Consider the following 21,513-nt stretch of genomic DNA (forward strand, 5'->3'; position numbering starts at 1 on the left):
GGAGGGTTTTGTCACTAGCTTCAATGAGAGTTGGACTTGAGCCTTCAAAGCTTTGCATTCCTGCCTCACTAGAAGTTAGCAACAAATCTTTCACTAACTTCACAGAAGGCCCTGTGTAAGCTGGAAAGTTTGCTCCTGCAATTTCTGATTCCCTAGAGTTCTCTAATATTAATTACTTCAGATTACTTACAGAAAGATCTTCAATGGCTGAGAACTCAGATTGTGTCTACAAGTTGGGGGAAAAATGTTTGGCCTCCAAATTTTAGAGTATTTTTAAGTGTCATAAATATTGTAAGATCTTCTACATATCATCATATCTTTGTAAAAAAGGTTAATTTATGGGCTGTAGTTAAAACCTTCATAAACTTTTCAAGTTAATTCCCACCATATTTTACTTTATCATGCACTGTGACACGTCAGTATTATCTCTATATACCTGCTAAGTTTAACACTTTTCAAACAACACCTTGTATTTGTGACAGTTAAAAATAAACACAAAATTTTACCCATGAGAAAAAAAAAAGAGGAGTACCAGGATCATGGTTAAGATTCCTCTTCTAAGAAATGTTGCTCTCTTTATCCTGAATTCCCTGAGTTATTGGGAATTTGAAATGGCTTAAATGTGTTTGATGAAAAATTATTCCAAAAGCCTTGGAATATAATTTCCTCTGTACATGAAGAAATTTGCAACTACTAAATCTAGAAAATAGCACTTATTCACAACCCTCCTAAACTGCACAGAGAGAGTCCTACCCCCTGGTAAATTTTGTAATTCCACATTAGCAGACTCAATTACAATATCCACTGCAAACAGCATATCAGTGCATCATACTTGCAGCAATCAGCTCCCAAAATGGGATATCATGGCCCTGAACTCAACCACACTGAGAAGCAGCACAGCGTTTGAAGAGGAATTACACAGCACATCGTCTTGCATTTCAGCAGAAAAACAGCAAGGGCAGTGGATGGGCTCATGCACTGTTCAGGAATCTGAAAACCCACTATCCAGCCACTCAGCACTCCAGGAGAGTTTGAAATCTCAAAAAAAAAAAAAAAAAAAAAAACCAAAACAAATGACTGAATGGAATGAGTGACATCCAAGCAAAAGATGCCTCTCTCTTCACTTTCAAATGCTGCTTATTTTTGAGTTAAATGCTTTTATTGATTCTAACCACCTCAGACAAGCTTTACAGCTTGCAATATTCACAAATCCAGCATGAAGGACTGATACAGAAGGCAATGTTCTAGTCCCAAAGAAGATCTTTTATCTAAACTGACTTCCTCTCGTTTAATTGATTTGCTTTGATCATTTCCTTAAGGTTCATGAACAAGACTGAGTTTGGAAAATTTTACCCATTCTCTGCAAAACGTCAGCTGGGGGAAAAAATTCCAAAAAATTTGTAGTGACAAACACACACATACACACACACGCACACACAGTGGAGGGGGTGTTGTGGTGGGGGTCGAGAAGGCAGCAGTTCTGACCCCAGCGGGGCCTGGGTGCGCACTGTCGCTTCCTGCTGCTCAGAGGCGGCCCGTCGGTGCCCGGGGGCGAGCGGGGCACGGCAGTGGTCAGCAGCGCGGTGTGGGTTTGGCTGGGCAGCCCTGCGGTCATCCCTGCCCGGCGGCCGGGGCTGGGGGAGGCCGGGCCGCAGCAGCGGCGGCTCGGGAACAACAAAGTGGGCTGTAAAGCCTCCAGGTGGTGGGTGTATTTGTTGTCCTGTCTGGGAGGTGCGGTGGCTCCCCAGCCCCGGCAGATCCTAGTGCTGCTGTGGACATTAAGAAAAGTCTCTTTTGGCTGATTCCAAAACTAGATAAGGAGCCGCCGAGTCACCAGCTATGTCTAGACACCGGACCTCACAAGTCAAACGGCTTGTTTGGATTAGCCTTGGAGATCTACCGACCTGAACAGCCCTCCTAAAGAAAAGCCACAGTAACACCCTATTTTCCTCTTCCCACTGCCACACGAGGTCTGCCCGGAGATAGAAGTCGAGTTCTGCTTTGGTCGGTGTCACTTATTTCTGGAAAATTTTCTGTCTTGTCTCTTTCCCACAAACACACCTTACCCCTGTTTTGTCTTTCAGAAGAAAACAAAGAAGAAGACACGCTCCAGAAAAAAATTCCTGCTTTGCAACCTCCCTCCTTCCTTCCCCTCCTTCTTCCCTGCTCCACACAGCCCAGGAAAGGGCCGGCGCTGCAGGTGGTTCGTGCAGCGGCAGCCGCGGCTGCCCCGGTGCTGCCGATCCCGGCAGGGCCGACCCGGCGCGGATCTGCCGCGGCAAGGCTGTGCCCTCCTCGTCTCCTTCGTCCTCCCTCCCTGGCCTAGAGAAAGCACTTGTTTGGTGCCCTTAGCCGCTGCAAGAAAATTTGAAGAAATATTCACACGACACTGCAGCGTGATATAAAAGCAGCATCTCTCGGCTGGAATGCTGAGCAGAGCAGGATCCAGAGCCTGCCCCGAGCTCCGGTACGGGTAGAAGGCTCAGAGAAAAACACCTATTGATTTTATACGCTTTGCTCCTAGCTAATGAGGGCAGATACCGTGCAATATGGAAAAATCGGATATACAGGCGAGTTTTCTCCGCTCCCCACCACCACCCCCACCATCCCAGAGCCTGCTTCCTTGGGAACTGGCTTCTCCTCCTGCACTTCACAAGCCCTGGGAGGTGAGGAGTGATCCTCCAGAAGGGCCGGCACACTGGGAGCTGTTAAGTTTATGTTTGTGGCGCCTGAACTCAAACAGTCATTCAGTGGCTTGCTCTGTTATCAAGAAAACAACAATCAGGAACAATCAGTAAACAGGATCTCTTCCCAACCCCTTTATTAACTACTTACAGCTCCGCTAAAGCACGCAAAGCGCCCAGCAGCAGCATCTCACCGTGAAACGCTTTCGGCGTTTCGGGTGTGTAGAGAGGGCCAGGGAAGATCAGTGCCCGTGAAACCCACTCGGCACCAGGACCCTGACCCCTCCCCGGCACGGTCCCGGGCCCTGTGCTGGGGCTGGGGACACTGCGGCCTGAGGCCTGGCATCACCTGAAGGCCCCCTACTCCTTCCCTGGCATCCGTTCTTCGGTAACCCAACTTGAATTTGTTAATATATGTATGCATACAGATGTATATAAATGCAAACACTTACTGTTGACGTGTTTAACTGATCTCAACTCTGGAATTCACGTACCCGGCTTCTGCGTCACACCGCCACGTTGGCTGGGGATGCTGAGAGCTAATTAACCTGGGTACAAATATTGAGATGAGAAGAGTTTGAATATTGATCTCAGTGTGTGCAAACGAAGTCCTCAGAGAAATTATAGCGGGCTTATTTGATACTATTAAGAGTAGCTGCAGCAAGAGCTAAACTGGCGGATCTGGGACTGCTAATCGCCACCCTCGGTCCAGACCGGAAAGAGGAATCATAGCAGAAACCTGACAGAGCACCATCAGGACATGCATTTCACGAAGAGGCTGCTGCCCAAGCTCAAGAAGTGCTCTACCGAAGACACTAGGAGGATCCACTCGAAAGTTTGTCTTTATTCACTTCAGGGTGGAAAACACTGGAGAGTTTGTGGGGCCTCACAAATGCATGTAATGAAAAAGGGAATCAGAGACCATAAAAGGAAAAAAAAAAAAACCAAAAAAAAAAACAAACCACCAAAAAAAAAACCAAAAAAAAAAAAAAAAAAAAAAACAAAAACACAAAACACCAAAAAAAAAAAAAAAAACCACCAAAACAAACCTCTGAAAATCAAACGGGAATTGTTTAACCAAAGTTTCGAGGATGGAGGTTCCGGGCTGACCGCGGGTGTGGGGGCCACAGTGGCCATGGGGATGCAGAGACCCCGGTGTGGCCGCCGCGGGAGCGACCCGACTCTTCCTACCCCGGACAGGGCTGGGGGTCTCAGGCCCTCTGCGGGGGCGCAGGCAGGAGCCTGGCGATGGGTGTGTGTGCAGGCACATCCCTGGCGATGGGTGTGTGTGCAGGCACATCCCTGGCGATGGGTGTGTGTGCAGGCACAGCCCTGGCGATGGGTGTGTGTGCAGGCACATCCCTGGCGATGGGTGTGTGTGCAGGCACATCCCTGGCGATGGGTGTGTGTGCAGGCACAGCCCTGGCGATGGGTGTGTGTGCAGGCACAGCCCTGGCGATGGGTGTGTGTGCAGGCACAGCCCTGGCGATGGGTGTGTGTGCAGGCACATCCCGAGTGGGCTCCCGGCCGGCAGCTGCAGAGCCGCGGCAGCGCTCCGGCTCCAAAGAAGCGCTGCTGCCCTGTGTGTTTGTTCCAAGGTGCAAGACACTGTGCTGGCAGCCCAAGCGTCAATCCCTGCCTGCCGGCGGGCGGCTTATCTCGACGGCTGCCCAGCCGCCCCGAGGGCGCGCCGGGACCGTGGGGCGCCTAGCAGGGCTGGGGGGGCCTTTCCCTCGCAAGGACCGACAGCCCAAAGTCTCCCTCCTGCATGGCCCTCGGAGCCGAAAGGCATTCAGCCGCCCCAAGGTCCTCCCGGGGCGGGGGACAGAGGGGCAGCTCTCAGCAGCCCCCGGCGTGCTGGTTTCTCTCTCTCGGGGTCACCCCCGCCCTGCGTGACCCCGCGTCTCCCCCGTTCCTGCCACCTACGCGCCAGCCTCCCGGCGGGAAGAGGCGAGCGCCAAGGGCCCCAGGTTGCCCTGCCCTTACAGGTTTCCAGCGCCTCCCGAGTCGGAGACTCCGTCTCCAAACTCACCCAAGTAAGAGCGACTCCAAGAACTCACAGGTCAGACCACCGGGCAGAAATGATACCCCTTCTCCCTCCCGCCCCCCGAAGCGCCGTACCAATCCTCTGATCCTGCATGAAAACACAAGGGTTACTGATCACACAGTTTAAGGTAGATTTCATATTTATTTAAATATTTATCAAGTACTCAAAAATGTATTACACTTGAGCATACAAAATGAATCCAGTTTCTAATCAGGATGATTGAAATCCTTGTATTAGATTTTAACATTTTTTTAATGTTCTCTGTACTGTCGAAATGGTTTGTCTATAGCTGAGCTTGCTCAGAGTGGGCTGAGATGGTGAGGAGGGAAGGAAAAGAAGGTTATGTTAAGAAAACATTGGGGTTTGGAGTAACTGACATGCAAACCAACTTGTCTTTGTCAGACTGAAAATCTCTGTATGTTCCAGTCCTTAAGGGTGTTTTAAAGTGAACCTTTGTCTTGTGCTGCCCGCGAGCACTAGGGAGCACTTGGATTGGAGCAAAAACAACCCTTTCCCATTTTTTTTTATTTACTTCTTTCTACTTTTCCCCAAGAAATCGCCCACATTTCTAGCTTTCACCACCCTCTCCCCCGCAAATTAAAAAAGGAAGAAAAGAGGGAGTGAAGAGAGGGAAGTCGACAGAAAATAAGGAACATATTCGTGCAATTTCACAGCAATATCCCCGACAGAAATATCCCCACAACTATTCCTCCTGCAGCATTATTTAATTGTTTTGACAGCAGACATTGATAAATAATGGTCATACTTGACTTGTTAAGCAAAAAGCTCCCTTTTATCAGGAGCTTATACTTAAAGTACAGGTCACTTCAACAATCTCAACAACGAGGCTTTGGTATACAGCACTTTCTTTTTATTATTTTTTAAAAATAGCAGAACTCAGCAAAAAGCCTGAGCTCTCAGTTCTTTAGATGTCTTAACGTTATGTCTGATCATGCCTAGAGTAATATCACTTTTAAGGGCAAGGGATGGGGTGGGGGAACAAGAGACTTTCTAACGTTATTGATTGAAAGCTAAGGCATCCAACTAGCCCTGATACAGTTGTTGAAATGGAAATTTACAAGCTGGTCGTTAATACTTGCAATAAAATATCACACTCCTTTTATTCACTAACGACCGGCTTTGCATGCAATATTTTATTTCAGGTATTTTAGCTGCTAACCTGTAAATATTTAAAAGAGGGAACTTTGTTCATTATTTAATGTTAATATTATTATTATTATTATTATCATCATTATTATTATTATTATTTCTATTCCAAACGCTTATCTAGTGAAATAGTCCTGAAGATATAATAATTCTACATATGGCAGTTTTATTTCACATCATATTTAAGGAAAGAAAAAGGACAAAAACACATAGAGTTAGACATATAATTCAAAGACCACGGTACAACCTTTTCTTTTTTTTTTTTCTTTTTTCTTTTTTACTTCAGCAAACAAAAAAAGTCAACTGACATGAAAAGTGGCAAGTCTTCCGATAATAAATAATAAATTACTTTATAATTTTGCAATGCAAGAGCAAACAAAAGGAGTGATTTTTTTTTCTTTTTACTTGTCCTATTTTCTTTTTTTTACTTTTTTTCCTATTTTTTTTTCTAGAGAGTGAGAGATAAAGAGAAAGGAAAGAGAGAAAAACAGTCTTTATAACCAATGACTATACACATCTCTGGGGGAGGGGAAGGTTCTGGGGCAGACACATTTCAAACACAATCCCGAGACGCTTTGTGGCAAAATAGAGGTATACCTTGTTGCAATGTTTTTATAAATTCGCCTTTAAAGAGGAATTCAAAAACCTATTTTCAATCGCATCACACTTAATAGGGGGTGGATCTCAACCAAACAAAATCAAAACCCCGCTACAGGCATGCTAGAAGAGACCCAGGAAAAACCCCTTTTTAAGAATCAACTAAAAACAACATTGCAAACCAATGCAGCTCCACCTTCCTGCAAGGAATCTTTCAGCAATGCAGGGCTGAATCGTCTCCTTCCTGACGATGGAAAACCTACTGGAGCTTCTTTTGGCAAGGCTATCCCCAATATAGAAACAGCACCATTCGGAATGGGAGGGACCGGATAGAAAGTCCCTCTACCTTGGTTTCTCCCTAAGATGTGCAGTCAAATGAAAAGATTTCCTTTTTTTTTTTTTTGAGATCCACGAGTACAAATCCTTTATATTTGGAAAACGTCTTTTCGATACTCCTCTGATAATTGAAAAGCACGGGGTTTGTGGTTCTTTTAAGTATTTTTTTTCTAGTAAGATCCCATGATTGTCTTCACAGTGTTGCTACCATATTACCTTGTCTTTTCAAATATGACTCCGTTCATCTCATGGAGCAGTTCCTTGCTAGGTTCATTACAGGGTTGTTAAGTATTCTTTCCCCCTAAATTTCGAAGTCCCAACACGTTCACTTTCCCACTCTCTTCAACAGGGGTGAGGGTAAGGGCAGAAACAACAACAACAGACATTTGAATGAATGTTCCTCATGCCTCAATAGGACTGGCTACCATGCTGTTGGGTGTATCTGGCAGCTGAGAGGACATTGATGCTACTTCACTTCCAGTAGAATTGGAACCAGGTCCTCCTTCTGAAAAATTAACCTGCCAAAAAGAAAAAAAAAGAAAAAAAAAGAAAAAAAAAGGAAAAAAAAAGAGAGAGAGAGAGAGGAAAAAAAGAAGAAAAATAAGAAAAAGAACTGTTGCTACAACTGTAAAACTCAACGAAAAGTAGCAGGCAAAGAAGAACACAAAAATAAATAGACAAGGCATGCAGCCAATAGGCCTGATAAATCTCCACAGGAGGCTGTGTCACTGCTGGTTGCTCTGTTTAGCTTCCCCATTGACTTCACAGGAACCTTCTTCAGGCCTTTGGCCAAATCACCAAGAAAAAGTAGATTAAAAAAAATGGAAAAAAGAAGACTGAAAAAATCAAGCAAATAAACAAACAAACTTATTAATGAGGCCTTCTTCCCTGTCTTGCAAGAGTGGCAATCCCGAGAGGATGTTCTAGTAAATTATGTAGGAGTGCATGTGTTTTCTTGACATGAAACTGAAAGATTACTTTTTTCCCCTTTTGTGCACATACCAAAATAAACCTGGAAGGAGCATCCAGGAGCAGAAGGCATTTGAAACCAGCCATCCGCTTTCATTCCTGATTCGAGGCTGGTGCTATCTCTTCTGAATGAGAGTCTGTTTGATAAAAAAGGTCACGCTATTCCATCTTAATGTGCCCCGCTGCTCCCGTTAGTTTAGGAGTAGTGCTGGGAAAAGGCATGACTTGAAGGGTGGAGCTTTGTTAATCCAGAAGCATTTATTTGGCACCTATTTAGCTGGCCAATTCTGTGATTAAGGCCCTTTCCAGATTAGAGCCGTGTCTTGAACGGCCAATGAATGGTCTGTTCCTTCGACTATTCTTTAATTTAGCTCTTTTCAGGATCACATATTATGTTGAATATATATCAATATTAACTTGTCAATCTAATGGTCTATTTATATATGTATGTGTATTTGGACTATCCATCTTCCATCCTGCCTTTTTTTATTTCCTTTTTTGAACTATTAAGTACAAAACCTCACTGCGTCAAAGATTTTTAAATTCTTGTACTTTGTTAAGGCACAGTAAAGTAACCAGAGGAGATAATTTTTTGTATTTTGTCTGATGGACAGCTTGATTAAAGCAGGAAAAGCAGTGGTTGCTTTAGATGTAAGAGGATGCAAATAGCCCTGCTGCTCTGCTACAGTTTCCTGAGCAAGCATAGTGTGCCAGCGAGGGGAACACACTGCAGACTGCTGTTGGGCAAAAGAAAAGGGATTCTGCAGGAGAGCATGGTACTAAACCAAAAAGGTCTGAACACAGTGCTAGATTCAGCTACAAACCTTTGTCTTCCATCACTTGGTGTAAAAAAAAAAAAAAAAAAAAACCAACAAAAAAGCAGAAAAAAAAAAAGCCCAACAGATCAAAAAAAGATTTGCATGTTAATTTTTCATAACTGTTATTCTGAATCCCCGAAATACTATACACAATGTACCTTTCTATTTTAAATATCTGGTTTTAACAGACTTAGGCCAGGAAACTGACTTAAGACTGAACTTCTTAACTCACCTTGTTGTGCCTAAGTGTTGTTGGTGATATGGTCCCATATGGGCTGCCAAGTGACATAGGCATAAGGAAGTGAGTTAAGGACAGAATTTCTTCTAAAAGGTCTATTTTGTTTTGGCTTAAGGTAGTTTACTATATGGCTTGAATTTTTCACCTAAATACGTACTAGCAATTTCCTCTCCAAAGAACAACACTTAATGTAAGTTATATATGTGTATAGAATAATGTGTATATATAGATACATAAAGTTATATGTAGAAGTACATGCTTAAGACGTGGACTTTGAAATTTTAATTAAGAGGTCATATTTGTCTGACAAAACAAGGGCTGTGGCTGACACTAATCATGTATTTAAAATTCATCCTACAGCATAAAGGCAAAATCAGCCTGAAAGTGGGGAGGGGTGAATTCTAGAAACTGCTTTCACAGTTATAAGTACAATTAAGTGACATATAAAGAATGTTTTGGTGAAGTGCTTTCAGTTTTCAGGAGTGTGCAAGCTATTATGATAATAAAGGCCTGACCTGAATCGGGCCTTATCCAAACTCACACTCAACTAAGAAATATCTCTACTGTACACTAAGATCCATTTTGCACCAACCTCTGTGAAATCAATTCAGTTCTTTGCCTTTACAGATGCAGTCGTGTACGCCTTGCAATTTCTGGAAAACCCAGTTAATCTGGATTGCTTGTCTCTCTGAGAGCATCTGACACCTGGAGTGAATCGCCCATTGCTCTGACCCGGGTACCGGCTGGCTCGGGCGGGGAACCGACACTTACTAGTTGCTGAAAAGCAGGTTGGTCTATGTCACTCTGCAATGCGAAGTCACTCAGTACTTTCCAGGGCGGCTGGTAACTCTGCACCTCCACGGGGTTCGCCTGCAAACCGCCGTCATGTCTCTCCGGACTAGCAGCCACCATTGGAGTTCCTGTCATCCCTTGGATATTCTGTAAACAGCCCGGCAAAAGATGTTAATGAGCTTGGTTAGCTTTATTGTGTATAAACGCTGAGTCAATAAACTGCTTTCTATCTTATCTATACGGTCGCTTGTATTTGCTTTGTTAATCTGCTGTGAATGTCTCACTCTATTCTACTCTAGGTCAGCCCGTTTCTACTCGCTGCATTTATCACGGTGGAAGTTTACTTTCTTTCCCTTTAATCCTCCTATTCGTCTCAAGGCATATCCCCTCCGCCCCAAGCTCTCTTGAACATGAGCACTCTGTATCTCGACTGCCAATGGACGTCTCAGGACGAGAAATGGCTAATCCTGTTCCCCTCTGTAGTTCGCGTCCAGTCTGGTTTTGTTTTGCGTGACCTTAGCTGGATCGTATATCCAGCGCACAGCAAACCTGGGGTACGTCATTAGCGCGCTCTTTCAAAAAAAAAAAAAAAAAAAAAAAAAAAAAAAACCACCAAAAAAACCCCCAGCCCTCTCAGTATGCCCTGTGGTGCAGGCACAGTGTACAACATAACTCCAAGCCTCGACGAATAGATTGTTCAGGCGAGTTAATAACACCGTGTTTTATTGCATTCCAACAGGGTAAAATGAAACTCCTTAAATTCCACTTAATTAGGCAGCCTTATGAATTAATAGTCATTCTCGGGTCAGTCAATATACACAGGGAGAGTAACAGACTCTTCTTCAAGTAGACTTACAACAACAATAAAAAAGAAACAAATTTGGCTTAAAATGGAAACAGATCACTTGTTCTGCTGAACCCAATGCAGGCCGCTAATTTACATCACCCATGCATATATCTGCAGAAAAGAGCTCTACATTGATATAAGTATATATAAATTAACCTGTAAACACTATGGTAATTCCGAAAAATTTGCATTGCATTTGTCTTTTTCTGCAGTAAGTGCACTGACAAATACACACACTTTGTAGTATACAAAGTGAACCCTCTTATTTTATTTTTACTTTTTATTTTTAACTATTTTTTATTTATGGATTTACTCCTGTTTAAAAACACTGAAGAGGTCAAAGGCGTCATTTTCTCCTTAAGAAGCCCTTTGCATTTGCAGTATAAGTATTAGACGAGACTGGGTTTATTACGTCCCATAAGCTCTGCAGGTCTCATTCATGCTGCAGAGAAGTTACTCTAAGATACTGCGTATTCTTAGCCCCACAAATTCTAAGTACGCTTAAGCAGCCTAAGTCGGCTCCTTGCTGTGGTCTGTTTCGATTGCACTGACAGCAGAAACTAACGGGTGATGGCTAAGTAGTATCGTTGTCTTTGTTTTCAGGGAGATCGCAAAAAATTAACACCATCAGCCCGAGCCCTGCGGCTGTCCGGGCCGGACATACACCAAGCTTTTCTCCTTGGGAATTAAGGCAGACACGGACAGAGGCTGAAGCCACTTACAGTTTTGTCATTGGGTTGCTGCTGCTGAAGTTGCTTCATCATAATGCTCCTTTTTTTGTCCTTGCATCGCTTGTTTTGAAACCAAACCCTGATGACCCTTGGGCTGAGGCCAGTCATTTCTACCAGTTGCTCTTTCATGAGGGCGTCAGGTCTGGGGTTGGCAGCGTAGCAGGTCCTCAAGGTGTGAAGCTGTTTTTCATTAAGGACAGTCCGGACTCGGGTTGTCTTCTCGGGCTGCTTGTGGACGTGGGGCCGCAGAGCTGGCTGTCTGGCAGAGATAGGTTCTGCTGTAAGGGAAGGGGAAGGGAGGAACAGGATCCCCATGAGTAGGAAGCAGGGAGTCCGCAGAGACTATGAATCTAAGCTGGTGGGACAGGGGAAGGTGGCGGGCGGGGGGGCGGGCGATGAACCCTCTTTCAAAGGCCATTCAAGCACTCAGATCTATCGGAGCTGCTGCAGCCTCCTCTGCTTTATGCACTGGTGGAGTGACTGACATTTCTGACTCCACAGACAATTAATTTGCAAAAACAAACCACCCCCCTAAAACCCCTAATGACAGAAGCTTGAACCTGTATGAAACTTGACAGGGGAGGGCAAGTTAGCTAAGGTGTATGTGCGCTCGGAAAGGCGCAGGAGGGTTCTATATATTTCTTTCTCGACAAATCACCCAAACAGAATTTTGGCCCGAAAATTAATGAAAGAATACTTAAATTAATCATAATTGGGGTCTGCTTCTTGTATAGTGAACCTAGCTCATTTTAGCCAGAAGTAGTGTTAACGTGCAACAGCTCCCTGCAGTTTGACGCTTCCAAACCAGAGCAAAACAAGCCAAATCCTCTTCACCATGCCAATGGAAAAAAAGCCCTGTGAGAGCTCCGTATCTCAAAGCACGGGAGATGGGGTTTATCTTAAAAAGTAGAGGTGGTAGGTGCATTTTCTTATAGTTGGGATGAATAATTTAAAAGTATCTATCTAGTGCTTTTAAAAGGAGAGCAAGCCCACTAACTCGAAGAAACTGCCAAGAAATGCAGAACTACAGATGGCATCGCATCAAGAGCTCTAAGTGTTCCTGTTGATCTGCTATTCTTCTGTGCGTTGTGTAGCTGTAGCTATTATGTGTAATCTGACCCAGTCGAGGGAAAAATAAAAACAGTATTTGTTTGTTGTTGTTTTTTTTTTTTTTTTTTCCTAAAACTGTTTAGCTAACAGTCAGAAGTGCTCGCTTTTGTACAGTCGGGTTCCGACTTTTCTAATTGTAACAATACATCAGCAAATGCGATGACGACAATACGAAGGCTTCCAATCTTATCAGTATTGTACCTGCCGACACACTAAGCCTTTCGGAGACATGGCACAAACACGATATAGGGAGCACAGTCTCTCTAGAATTCTGCTCTGACCAGTTACGGGATTATTTCTCCCTATATATAGATTTGTCACCTGAAAGCAGGTCAGAAGAGGAAAATGAACCCGTTTTAGAATAGCTGCATTTACAAATAACTTTCCGAGTCACAGTCACTTGCATAGCAAAAAGGCCGGCCACACTTGTATTGTCCAGCCCAGTCAGCCTTTAGAGAAGTGTCCCTTCCTAAAGCTAAGGGTCTCTGAGTGTCTGACGTACCCGTCGCGAACTGGAAGTGTGAATGAAGTTGTAAGGTGGGGCGACTCTGAAGTTACAAGGCTGAGTTTTGAGATGAAATTCTCATCAAATTACATGAAACGTTTCAAGAAGGCAAGAGTCACTTTAAAAGGCAATTACCGAAGATTAGCTTGTTGACAGTTTTAAATTACAGCCTAAGCGCCAGCCTGTAGTTATGAAGTCTATCTCTTTTCAGACCCTACTTCCTCCAGCGCTCAGAACAGTTTCTCCGGTCGCTCCTGAGGCAGCGGAGGGGTCTGAAAGCTCAGACCTGCTCTCCGCAGCTCGTCCCTCTCCGGCTCAGGCTCAGGGCTGTCCCGGGCTCGGGGAGGGTGGTGGCGGAGTCCCGCGCTCGGTGCGCGGCGGGGGCAGGAGGAGGGCAGGCTGGCGGGCGGGGCGCGGCCCCTCCGCAGGTGTTCCGCCCCACGCCTCCGCGACCGCGGGCGTTCCCCGCGGCAGCCGGACCCGCAGCAGCCCTGAGCGTGGGGCGCGCCTCCGCCGCCGCCTCTCCGCGGGCGCGCACGCTCAGGCCCGGCTCTCCACGGAGGCGCGGGACCCGCTGGGACCATGGGGCTCTCCCCGCCGCCCGGAGGGGGACCTGGCATCGCCAACACCGCGGGTTTCCGCGGCGCCGGGCGCGGGCGGTACCTGCCATCTGCAGCGGCCGAGCGGGATGCAGGGGGCTGAGAGGGTCCCCGCCGCCCAGGCTGGCCCTCTCCACCACGTCGTGGTCCGCCCGGCAGAAGAGGCCGTCCTCCCGCAGTGCGAATTCATCGCCGGGGATGAGCTGGCGGCTGCAGGCCACGCAGCGAAAACACTCGATGTGGTACACCTTGGCGCGGGCGCGCATCACGAAGTCATTCTTGCTGAAGCCGATGCTGCATTTGGCGCACTTGATGCCGTATAACCTGAGCAGGGCCCAGCCCAGAAAGAAGGAGAAGGGAGGGAAGCAGGGAGAGCACGGGAGGGGGAAGGGGGAGGGCAGGGAAGGGGCGGGGGGGGAGTGGGGGGAGAAAGGAAAGGGAAAAAGAAAGAGGTTTTCACTCCCGCTCGTGGGCAGCCCCTGGCCCCGCGTAGACGCGCCACACGCAACCCATTGCTTTAAAAAGCATGGAAAATACAGAAGCCAGAAGAGGAAAGGAATAAGCCGGATTCACTCTCAGTCGGTGCCCCGATCCCCGTGCCATAAAAGGCGGAGTGCCACAAACACACCGGTGAAAGAGGAGAGTTGGGAGGCAGAGGTGTAGGAAGAAACAAAAAGCCGGCACCGTTTCTTCCCAAGAAGAAACCTCTCCCTCTTGCCCCAGCGCTCCGGGTGCTGCAGGAGTGGGGCCATCCCTGCCCTCTCCTTGCCTCCTCACCTGACCTAGCCTGGCCTGGGTCTGAACTAGACTACCCGGGCACACCAGGGAAAGGCGAGACTGCCGAAGCTGCCATCCGAGACACAAACGTGCCAGCTTCACCAAATTGTAATACTTTTTCGCGCGGAACCCACTCAAGATTTGTGCCGCTTGATGCGTGTGCGGGCTGCCGTCAACTCAGCGCCGGCTCTCTTCCCCTGGGCTCCTCTCACCAGCTTAATTTAATACAACAATATAAGCATAACACACATGCCTCCTCAAGCTTGCATGTATAGTAGCGTAAATCCTCTCTCCCGCCCCCAACAAAAAGGCAGTTTCGGTGCTCTGACTCTGCAGCTTGTCTCTACCCCAGCGTCCCTGCCCCGTCTCTCCTCCTCCTGACGCTCCCACCTTGAGCCGGGGCTCAAACGCTCCGGTAGGAATGGGAGGGCAACCTCTCGCTGACAGCCCCACAAAACAAATTATGATTTTCTGGAGTGGGTGGCGGGCTCCTCGTCTCCCATGGAAGAGAGGACGACAGCTCACCCGCCAGTAGACAAACATAAGAAAATGCTCCAACTCGGGTGTCGTACTGCACACTCTCTAGTCTCCCACAGGGTGCTTATTAGCCAGAAGTCCTTGGTATGGTTAAAATTAACATCTTGCCACATATGTACGGGTACATGCACTGAAAAATGTGCTGGTACATAAACTGTGAAAACTGTTCCTAAAACTGAGCTACTATTTATCTCCACCAATTTCCTCACCAGTATACTTCCTTAGAGACACAGTCTGCCTACGTATGCTTCTGAGTATACACTTCTTTAGCTCTTATGGCTATAGAAGTGTACTAATCCTATATTCAGAACTACATATACCCGAATTACACAGTTTTGAGAAGGAGAAAAAAAAAAAAAAACGGCTGAACAGCAAAAGAACAGAGTGATCGTAAAGTAGGTGCATTCATAGGTACAAAAGTTGCGCAGTGGTTGCCCACAGGTTTGACACATAGAGGTTGGCTCATGGTCTAATTCAAAGCCATCTTGCATGTAATGTACTTTTTCCTTTTTAAATTGTAGCAAATTAAATGTATTCCGTATGAATTTAAAAGAGCTGATTTTTTTTTTTTTCTGCTCAAATTTCTTCTGCTTAGTGCTATAAGAAGGTAAGTGAACACATTTTGGTCCATATATTTTCCTTTCATTTGGATTTGGAGAAAGGACAACATTTAAGAGAACGGTTCCAGCATTCTTTAAAAAGTAAAGAATTTAAAAAAAAAAAAAGCTCTGTTTTTTGCCATTTTAGAAGGAGAATAATCTCACAATGGCTTGAAGGAATGGACTACTTATAAATTGTGCAGAGATAATAGAGAAGGAAGGACTCGAGGGTTTTATTTCAATTCAGAATTATACAGAAATCAGAAGATATCTTATGTGGCTAGGTGATTTACTTCCAAAACTTTCTGCAGAAAAAAAAAATTGTTCATACCTCAGTGTCACACAAACTTATGATTTGGCAAACCCAGTAGGCGACACTGAAATGGATCAGCATGACCCAGGAGTACAAAAAATAAACACACTCGAAATTCCTGCTTTGGTTTCTCTATAGTGTCAGCATTGGCAACTCTCACATTTTATCAGTTACCAGATTTTAATGTGAGGAAGGAAGCGGTTCCATTATCTAAATATACCCAATTGTTCGCGAACAGATGATGGGCAATTTGATCTGCTCTGTCTAATTCATCAGTACAGATAAGATAAGAAAGAAAAGCCAGTCAGATATCACCAAAGGGGTTAATATTTAAAAAAGATTAAATGTCAGTTATTTTAGTTAAGAAACATTTCGGTCGAGGTTTTAACGTCCCCATAAAAGGATCTTCCAGTCCGAAGGAAATTTGGGGTTTGGTTTTGTTTTCTTTTAGTTTTTTGTTTTTGATAGGCCTAGTTTAAGAAAGGTTTTCTTTAACTTTTTTATTTTTTTTCCTACCCGTGTATTTATGTTTACGGCATACATGCTTGAAGTGCCTTTCTTTTGAATGCCACTATGCCTTTGCAGAAACAGAGATGCATTTCTCAGGTCGTCTTAGAAAGTTATCTGTTCCGTGTTGCTCATAGTAACTACACTATTGAAAATATCATTCGTTACCTACAATTCTCCCCTTGGTTAGAATCACAGGATGCATTGCCAAAGTCCTCTGAAAGGTCCTACACGGTCCCGAACCTAGTTCTAGTAATACAGATATGTGCATTTGAAAAGAAGAAATAGAAAAACTTCACTACTAACTTTTTTCATGGGAAAACACATAAAGACATACCAATTATCTTTTACCCGCTTCCTCACAGTTTTCCCTCTTAATTCCTCCGTCAAATTTGTAAAGTTAAAAAGAAAAATAAAATCTCACCAAACAATTAAACAACGTAAATGGCGTACCTGATATAATCTCTTTTACAGTAGGTTTTGCCATCCCTAACAAAGCACGTACAGGTCTCGTCCAAATACTGATTACACTCTGCACACTTCAAACACGCCGCATGCCATTCCAAATCCGGAGAAACCCTCAGAATATACTGATCGTGAATTTGATTGCCGCAACCAACACATAGGGAAATCAGACGTTTTTCTGAAATGAAAATAAATACATGATTGACTAACCGTTTACTCTCCTACAGAGATAAACACACTTTTAATGTAATTCCCTTATAAAGCGTATTGTGGGAGCGTTGTTTGGTTTCTGCCTTTTTTGTTTGTTTGTATATTTGGGGGGGGGGGGTGTTGGTTTGGGTTTTTGAGGTTTTTTTTTTAAAGAATATTACACTTTTGGATGGTAATTGTAGTGTGCCATCAAAACCTTGCCTCGCTTAGAAAGGAGGGGGAACATATGTTAAAAATGCAAATGTGAAGAATCTTTGGAGTGAAGGTCCTAATTTCAAAAACCTTGCATGGAATCAAAACTCCAAACTCCCACGTTGTTCAATTTTTATTTTATTGTTGACTTGTTTGAACGCCCTGCCTTACGAGGAGAGTACCTATGTGTTTCATTTCGTATTTTAAGAGGCTCTGACTGGAAAAGATGAAGCATGGTGGGGTGCACTTCCCACTGAGCCCTTTCCCTCAGAAGAAGGGAATCGAGGCTTCTAGCAAGAACAAGCATCATTACGGTTGTCACTTGCTCTCTTTTGCAAGTCTAATGCTAATATTCCTAGACCGACTAGGTGCTGGATAGTCAGACAGCCTCACGGCAGTCTATCACGAGAAGAATTTAAGGCTCCGTGGTTGGAGATCCCATCAAAATCCTGTCTGCTCCCCAAACTTTTAAAGAGAGTAGGACCCCAGGCTGTTAACATATAAGGCTACGACAGAGCAAGCATGCAGGCATGGTAACAAAGGCACCTTCTCTACCATTCAAATGAAGTTCATCACTTTAGCAGTTCGTCTGCCTGAGACGATTACAATAGACAGCACATTTATTCCAACAACGGTAAAGATTCCGCCTTACTTTTTGGTGGGTCTCCCATGTCTCCCATATCTGTAAGAGGGTGTAATGTCCACAGTGAAATGGTGTACGGTTTCGTTTTAAGACCCCAAAGTAGGTTTGAAAGCTGTCGCTAAAAACAAGAATAATAATAATAATAAAAAAATAGAAGTATTAACAGAGGCAAAAAAAAAAAAAAAAAAAAAAAAGGAAAAAAAATCGAAATCGGAAAAAAAAGGAAAAAAAAAAAAGAAAATGGTACAAAACACCACCGGCGTGGGAGACACTGTCAGGGCTGCGGAGAGAGAAGGGGACGCGCGGTGAGGCGCGGTGCGGGGCGCGGCGCCGGGGGCGCGGCGGGATCCGTCCACGCGTAGCGGCGCGGGCGCGGGAGCGGTGCGGAGCAGTGGCGGCGCAGGAGCGGCGCGGCGGAGGCGCGGTGCGGCGTGCGGTGTGCGGTGCCGGGTGCGGTGCGGAGGCGCGGCGGTGCCGGACTGGGCGCTGGCGGCGCGGGCACTCGCCTCGCCCTTATCTCTTACTCAAACTTCTCTGCTCCAACTCAGCCCGCTCGCCATTGGCGCGACGTCACGCGCGGGCACGTCACGCCCGCGCACGGCCATTGGCTGCGGGCCGCGCGGCGCAGCTGCTCCATTATCATATTTCAGCGTCTGGCGGCGCGGCCGCCCGGCTCGGGTTCGCGCGGCCAACTTTTCCTCGCTCCTTATTTGTATTTCCCTTTATACTTTCGGCTTGTCGCTCTCCTCCATCGACGTCGCTTATCTCCCGTCACACCTTTCATTTTCCTTCCCGGCCCCCGCTCGGGCTCCTATACCCCTTCCCCCGTCCGGGCTTGCTGCGCCACATGCACTGTTTCCATATGTATATTTACATATACATATATTTATATATGTACACGCATATACGTATACATATACCTATGTCTATATTTGTGTGGCTATGTGTATATATATATATATATATATATATATATATATATATATGTTTTTTGGTGGTGGTGGTGTTAATCCAAGTGTTTTCCTCTGGAGCGTTTATCTTTCCCCGGCGGGTGCCACGCTCTGCTTTGCCCAGGCGGAGATGCCCCTGAAGAGGGAGGGTAGGGCGGGCTGGCTGAGCACGACCCCAGCCACGAGATGGGACTGTTTACGTTTCTCCTCCAGCCTCTTTCTCTTAAATTCATGGATAAAATCTTCAATATTTCTGTGAAACACAAGATCGAAGAAGGTACAAAGATTTACCTTAAATTGTCTCTCAAGAACTTCTGCCTTTCTCCAACAAAGAGAATCCCTTAAAGTTCTTATTATTAAAAAAAGAGGGGGAAAATAAGAAAAAAAATAAGGGAAAAAAAAAAAGAAAAGAAAGGAAAAAAGGGGGAGGGGGTGGGGAGAAGACGCGGATTTGCTGTCGGAGCGGACCTGCGGCGCTGCTCCCTGGAGGCGATGTGGGGAGTCCTCACCCGAGAGCAGCGGCCAGGAGAGGTGCCGTCCGCTGTCCGCGCCTTCGTCTGCCTAGCGGCGCACGGCGCCCCTCGGATTCCAGAAGGCAGTCCTCTGAAAGTTTCCCAAACTGGGCAAAACGCATCTTAGACAGGGGCACTGATTTCTTTGTGTGTTTTTCAAAGGGCAGATTCCACTTGGGCTACTCGGTGCCCGTCCTTTAGTCTGTGCAAACCGTACCCGAGCACGACTGCCCCATGCTCTTCCGACACCCCCCTCTCCACACCCTGATTTAAACGTTCCCTTTGAGTTTGTTTAGATCCCATTTTTGTCTTCTGTTCCATATGGGCTATTATACCGCCCTCATCAACGCAGGGTAGAAGTGCCCTCCAATCACTGTTCATCAGGAAAATATACTTGTTTTCAATGTCCCATGTTTGTAAGAGGCAACCGAGTTTGGGTCTAAGAGAGGCAAAGCCATATTCATGCAGAATAATTTTCCACAGGGAAGTCTGATTGCGATGAAACAGCCAAGAAATAGTTCTGAAACTCACATATGCTGCTGAGAGAGCTATAGTCAATGGACCATCTTGCATTTCTAACTTACTTTGCAAGATGTTTTTCTTTTCGAAGCTGAGGCAGCAAACACACCCTCCAGGTTTATTTCAAACAAGAAGCGGGACCCAGTGTTGCCGCTTGCGGAGATAACTAAACTACCCTGAAATGATCTCGAGATAGTGTCAGGAGGTAAAGATATGGTTGTAAACACGCGCACACAGTTAATTTACATATACGACGTTTAAATAAACGGTGTGATATGCAACTCTTCTGGGTGATCACTTCCACACCCAAGAAACTGGAGGTATACAGATATGTGGGGGTGGTTATGTACATGGGTATATATCAAATATTATGTATACGTGTAACTATGAATACTTAGGCATTTATGTATCAGAGTAGTAGCTGTAATTCTCTGTGTTACTTGAGTAAAGCAAAAAGCAGTTTGAAAGACTTCTGAGCCGGGCAGCTTCGGACAGTCCGGCACAAGTTTGGGGCAGACCGCCAGTAATAGCCTGCAAAATCACTGAAATCCCCAGCTGCAGGGTCGTCCCTGCATCGCTCGTCCGGCCCGGGGAGCGCGGCGGCGCCCGGTTTCTGCTCGTGTCCCTGCCGGCCCTGCCGCTGCCGGGCGCGGTGCGGGGCTGGTGCGGTGCGGAGCCGGTGCGGTGCGGAGCCGGTGCGGTGCGGAGCCGGTGCGGTGCGCGGCTGGCGCGGTGAGCGGTGCGGGGATGGCGCGGTGCGCGGCTGGCGCGGTGCGGGGCAGCGCGGTGCGGGGATGGTGCGGTGCGGGGCTGGCCCCGTGCGGGGCTGGCGCGGAGCGCTCCGCGGGGCAGCGCGGTGCCCGGCCGGCCTCCCGCCGCTCGGGGCGCGCAGGCTGCGCGGCGACCTCTGCTGGCCGCGGGGCGAGAGAGCGAGGCCCCGCGCGGCGGCCGCGGGCGCGTCTCGGACCTTTTGTGTCCTTCCTCCTGGTGCGCTGCAAATGCCATCCTCTACCCCTCCCCGAGGGGCACGCAGGGGCCTCCTTCCGTCCCCCACCCCACCACCTCCCCCCGGGGTGACCTCGCTTGCTGCGAGCTGGAAAAAAGTCCGAGTAATTAAAAAAAAAAAATCACCCAGTGGCTAAGAAAAAGAAAATTCCAGGATTTTATGAGACTCGAAGAGAGAAGGTGCTTTCCCGTACTGCATTCTAGGCATTTTTTCCCGTCTTAGATGTTTGTATATATCTTAAAAAAATGACCTGTTTAAAGTACAGCTCCTCACAGATTTGAAATAACACATCTTATTTCTCACCGTTAGACCCTTGATTGAAAATAATTCAATCTGATTGTAATTGTATTAACCCCCAACGCCTAACTTTTGGTTTAACTACTACTTCTGGGAGAGGTGACGGCGTTTTAAGCTTGATCGTTGCAAATGATGTGCAATAAGAGAGAAACCTGTCTCCGCCCCGCAAACCAGGATTGGGAAAAAAGGAGGGCTTTGATCAAGGGGTTTTTTCCCCTCCCATGCCACTGATTTGCTTACTGTGTATTCGATTTGCGTTACCAGTAAGGCGAAGCTCTATATTTAGCCGGCATCAGAATCAGGTTTAAGGGAGTGGAATAATGAGTGAAATGCCAGTTTCAATGAATAAGGTATTTAGAGGAAAACCCTGGTGAAGGATATCAGTATACACGTGAATAGGAAGACGTAAACCGAGATTTGTACATATATGAGACACTTCCGAAAATACATGTTTTTTCCCTCCCCTCTATCGTATTTATTTACTTTTGGGATGGGGGCTGGGAAAGTCTGCTAAAAGTCGGTGACTCTGCACAGAAATCAATAGCT

The 21,513-nt window shown here is 46.2% G+C and overlaps 1 protein-coding gene across 3 annotated transcripts; it reads right to left on the minus strand.

The window, feature by feature from the left end:
- Positions 1–4,852: 4,852 nt before the first annotated feature.
- Positions 4,853–18,211, minus strand: ISL1 (ISL LIM homeobox 1). 3 transcript variants are annotated; one of them, XM_071425439.1, is made up of 7 exons: positions 17,941–18,211; positions 17,693–17,801; positions 16,627–16,816; positions 13,505–13,764; positions 11,218–11,501; positions 9,628–9,795; positions 4,853–7,349 (listed from the first exon to the last, which is right to left on the minus strand). In XM_071425439.1, the coding sequence occupies exons 2-7, from the start codon at positions 17,718–17,720 to the stop codon at positions 7,233–7,235; spliced, it is 1,047 nt and encodes a 348-aa protein (XP_071281540.1). In that variant the 5' UTR covers positions 17,721–17,801; positions 17,941–18,211; the 3' UTR covers positions 4,853–7,232. The 3 variants fall into 3 exon arrangements, with proteins under 3 accessions (XP_071281540.1, XP_071281538.1, XP_071281539.1); XM_071425437.1 differs by having other exon boundaries at positions 11,218–11,504; XM_071425438.1 differs by lacking the exon at positions 17,941–18,211 and having other exon boundaries at positions 11,218–11,504; positions 17,693–17,924.
- Positions 18,212–21,513: the final 3,302 nt, after the last annotated feature.

This window comes from Agelaius tricolor, unplaced genomic scaffold (assembly GCF_023055355.1).
Source record: "Agelaius tricolor isolate 1412-34295 unplaced genomic scaffold, bAgeTri1.0.p SCAF_4, whole genome shotgun sequence".
Lineage (NCBI taxonomy): Eukaryota > Metazoa > Chordata > Aves > Passeriformes > Icteridae > Agelaius > Agelaius tricolor.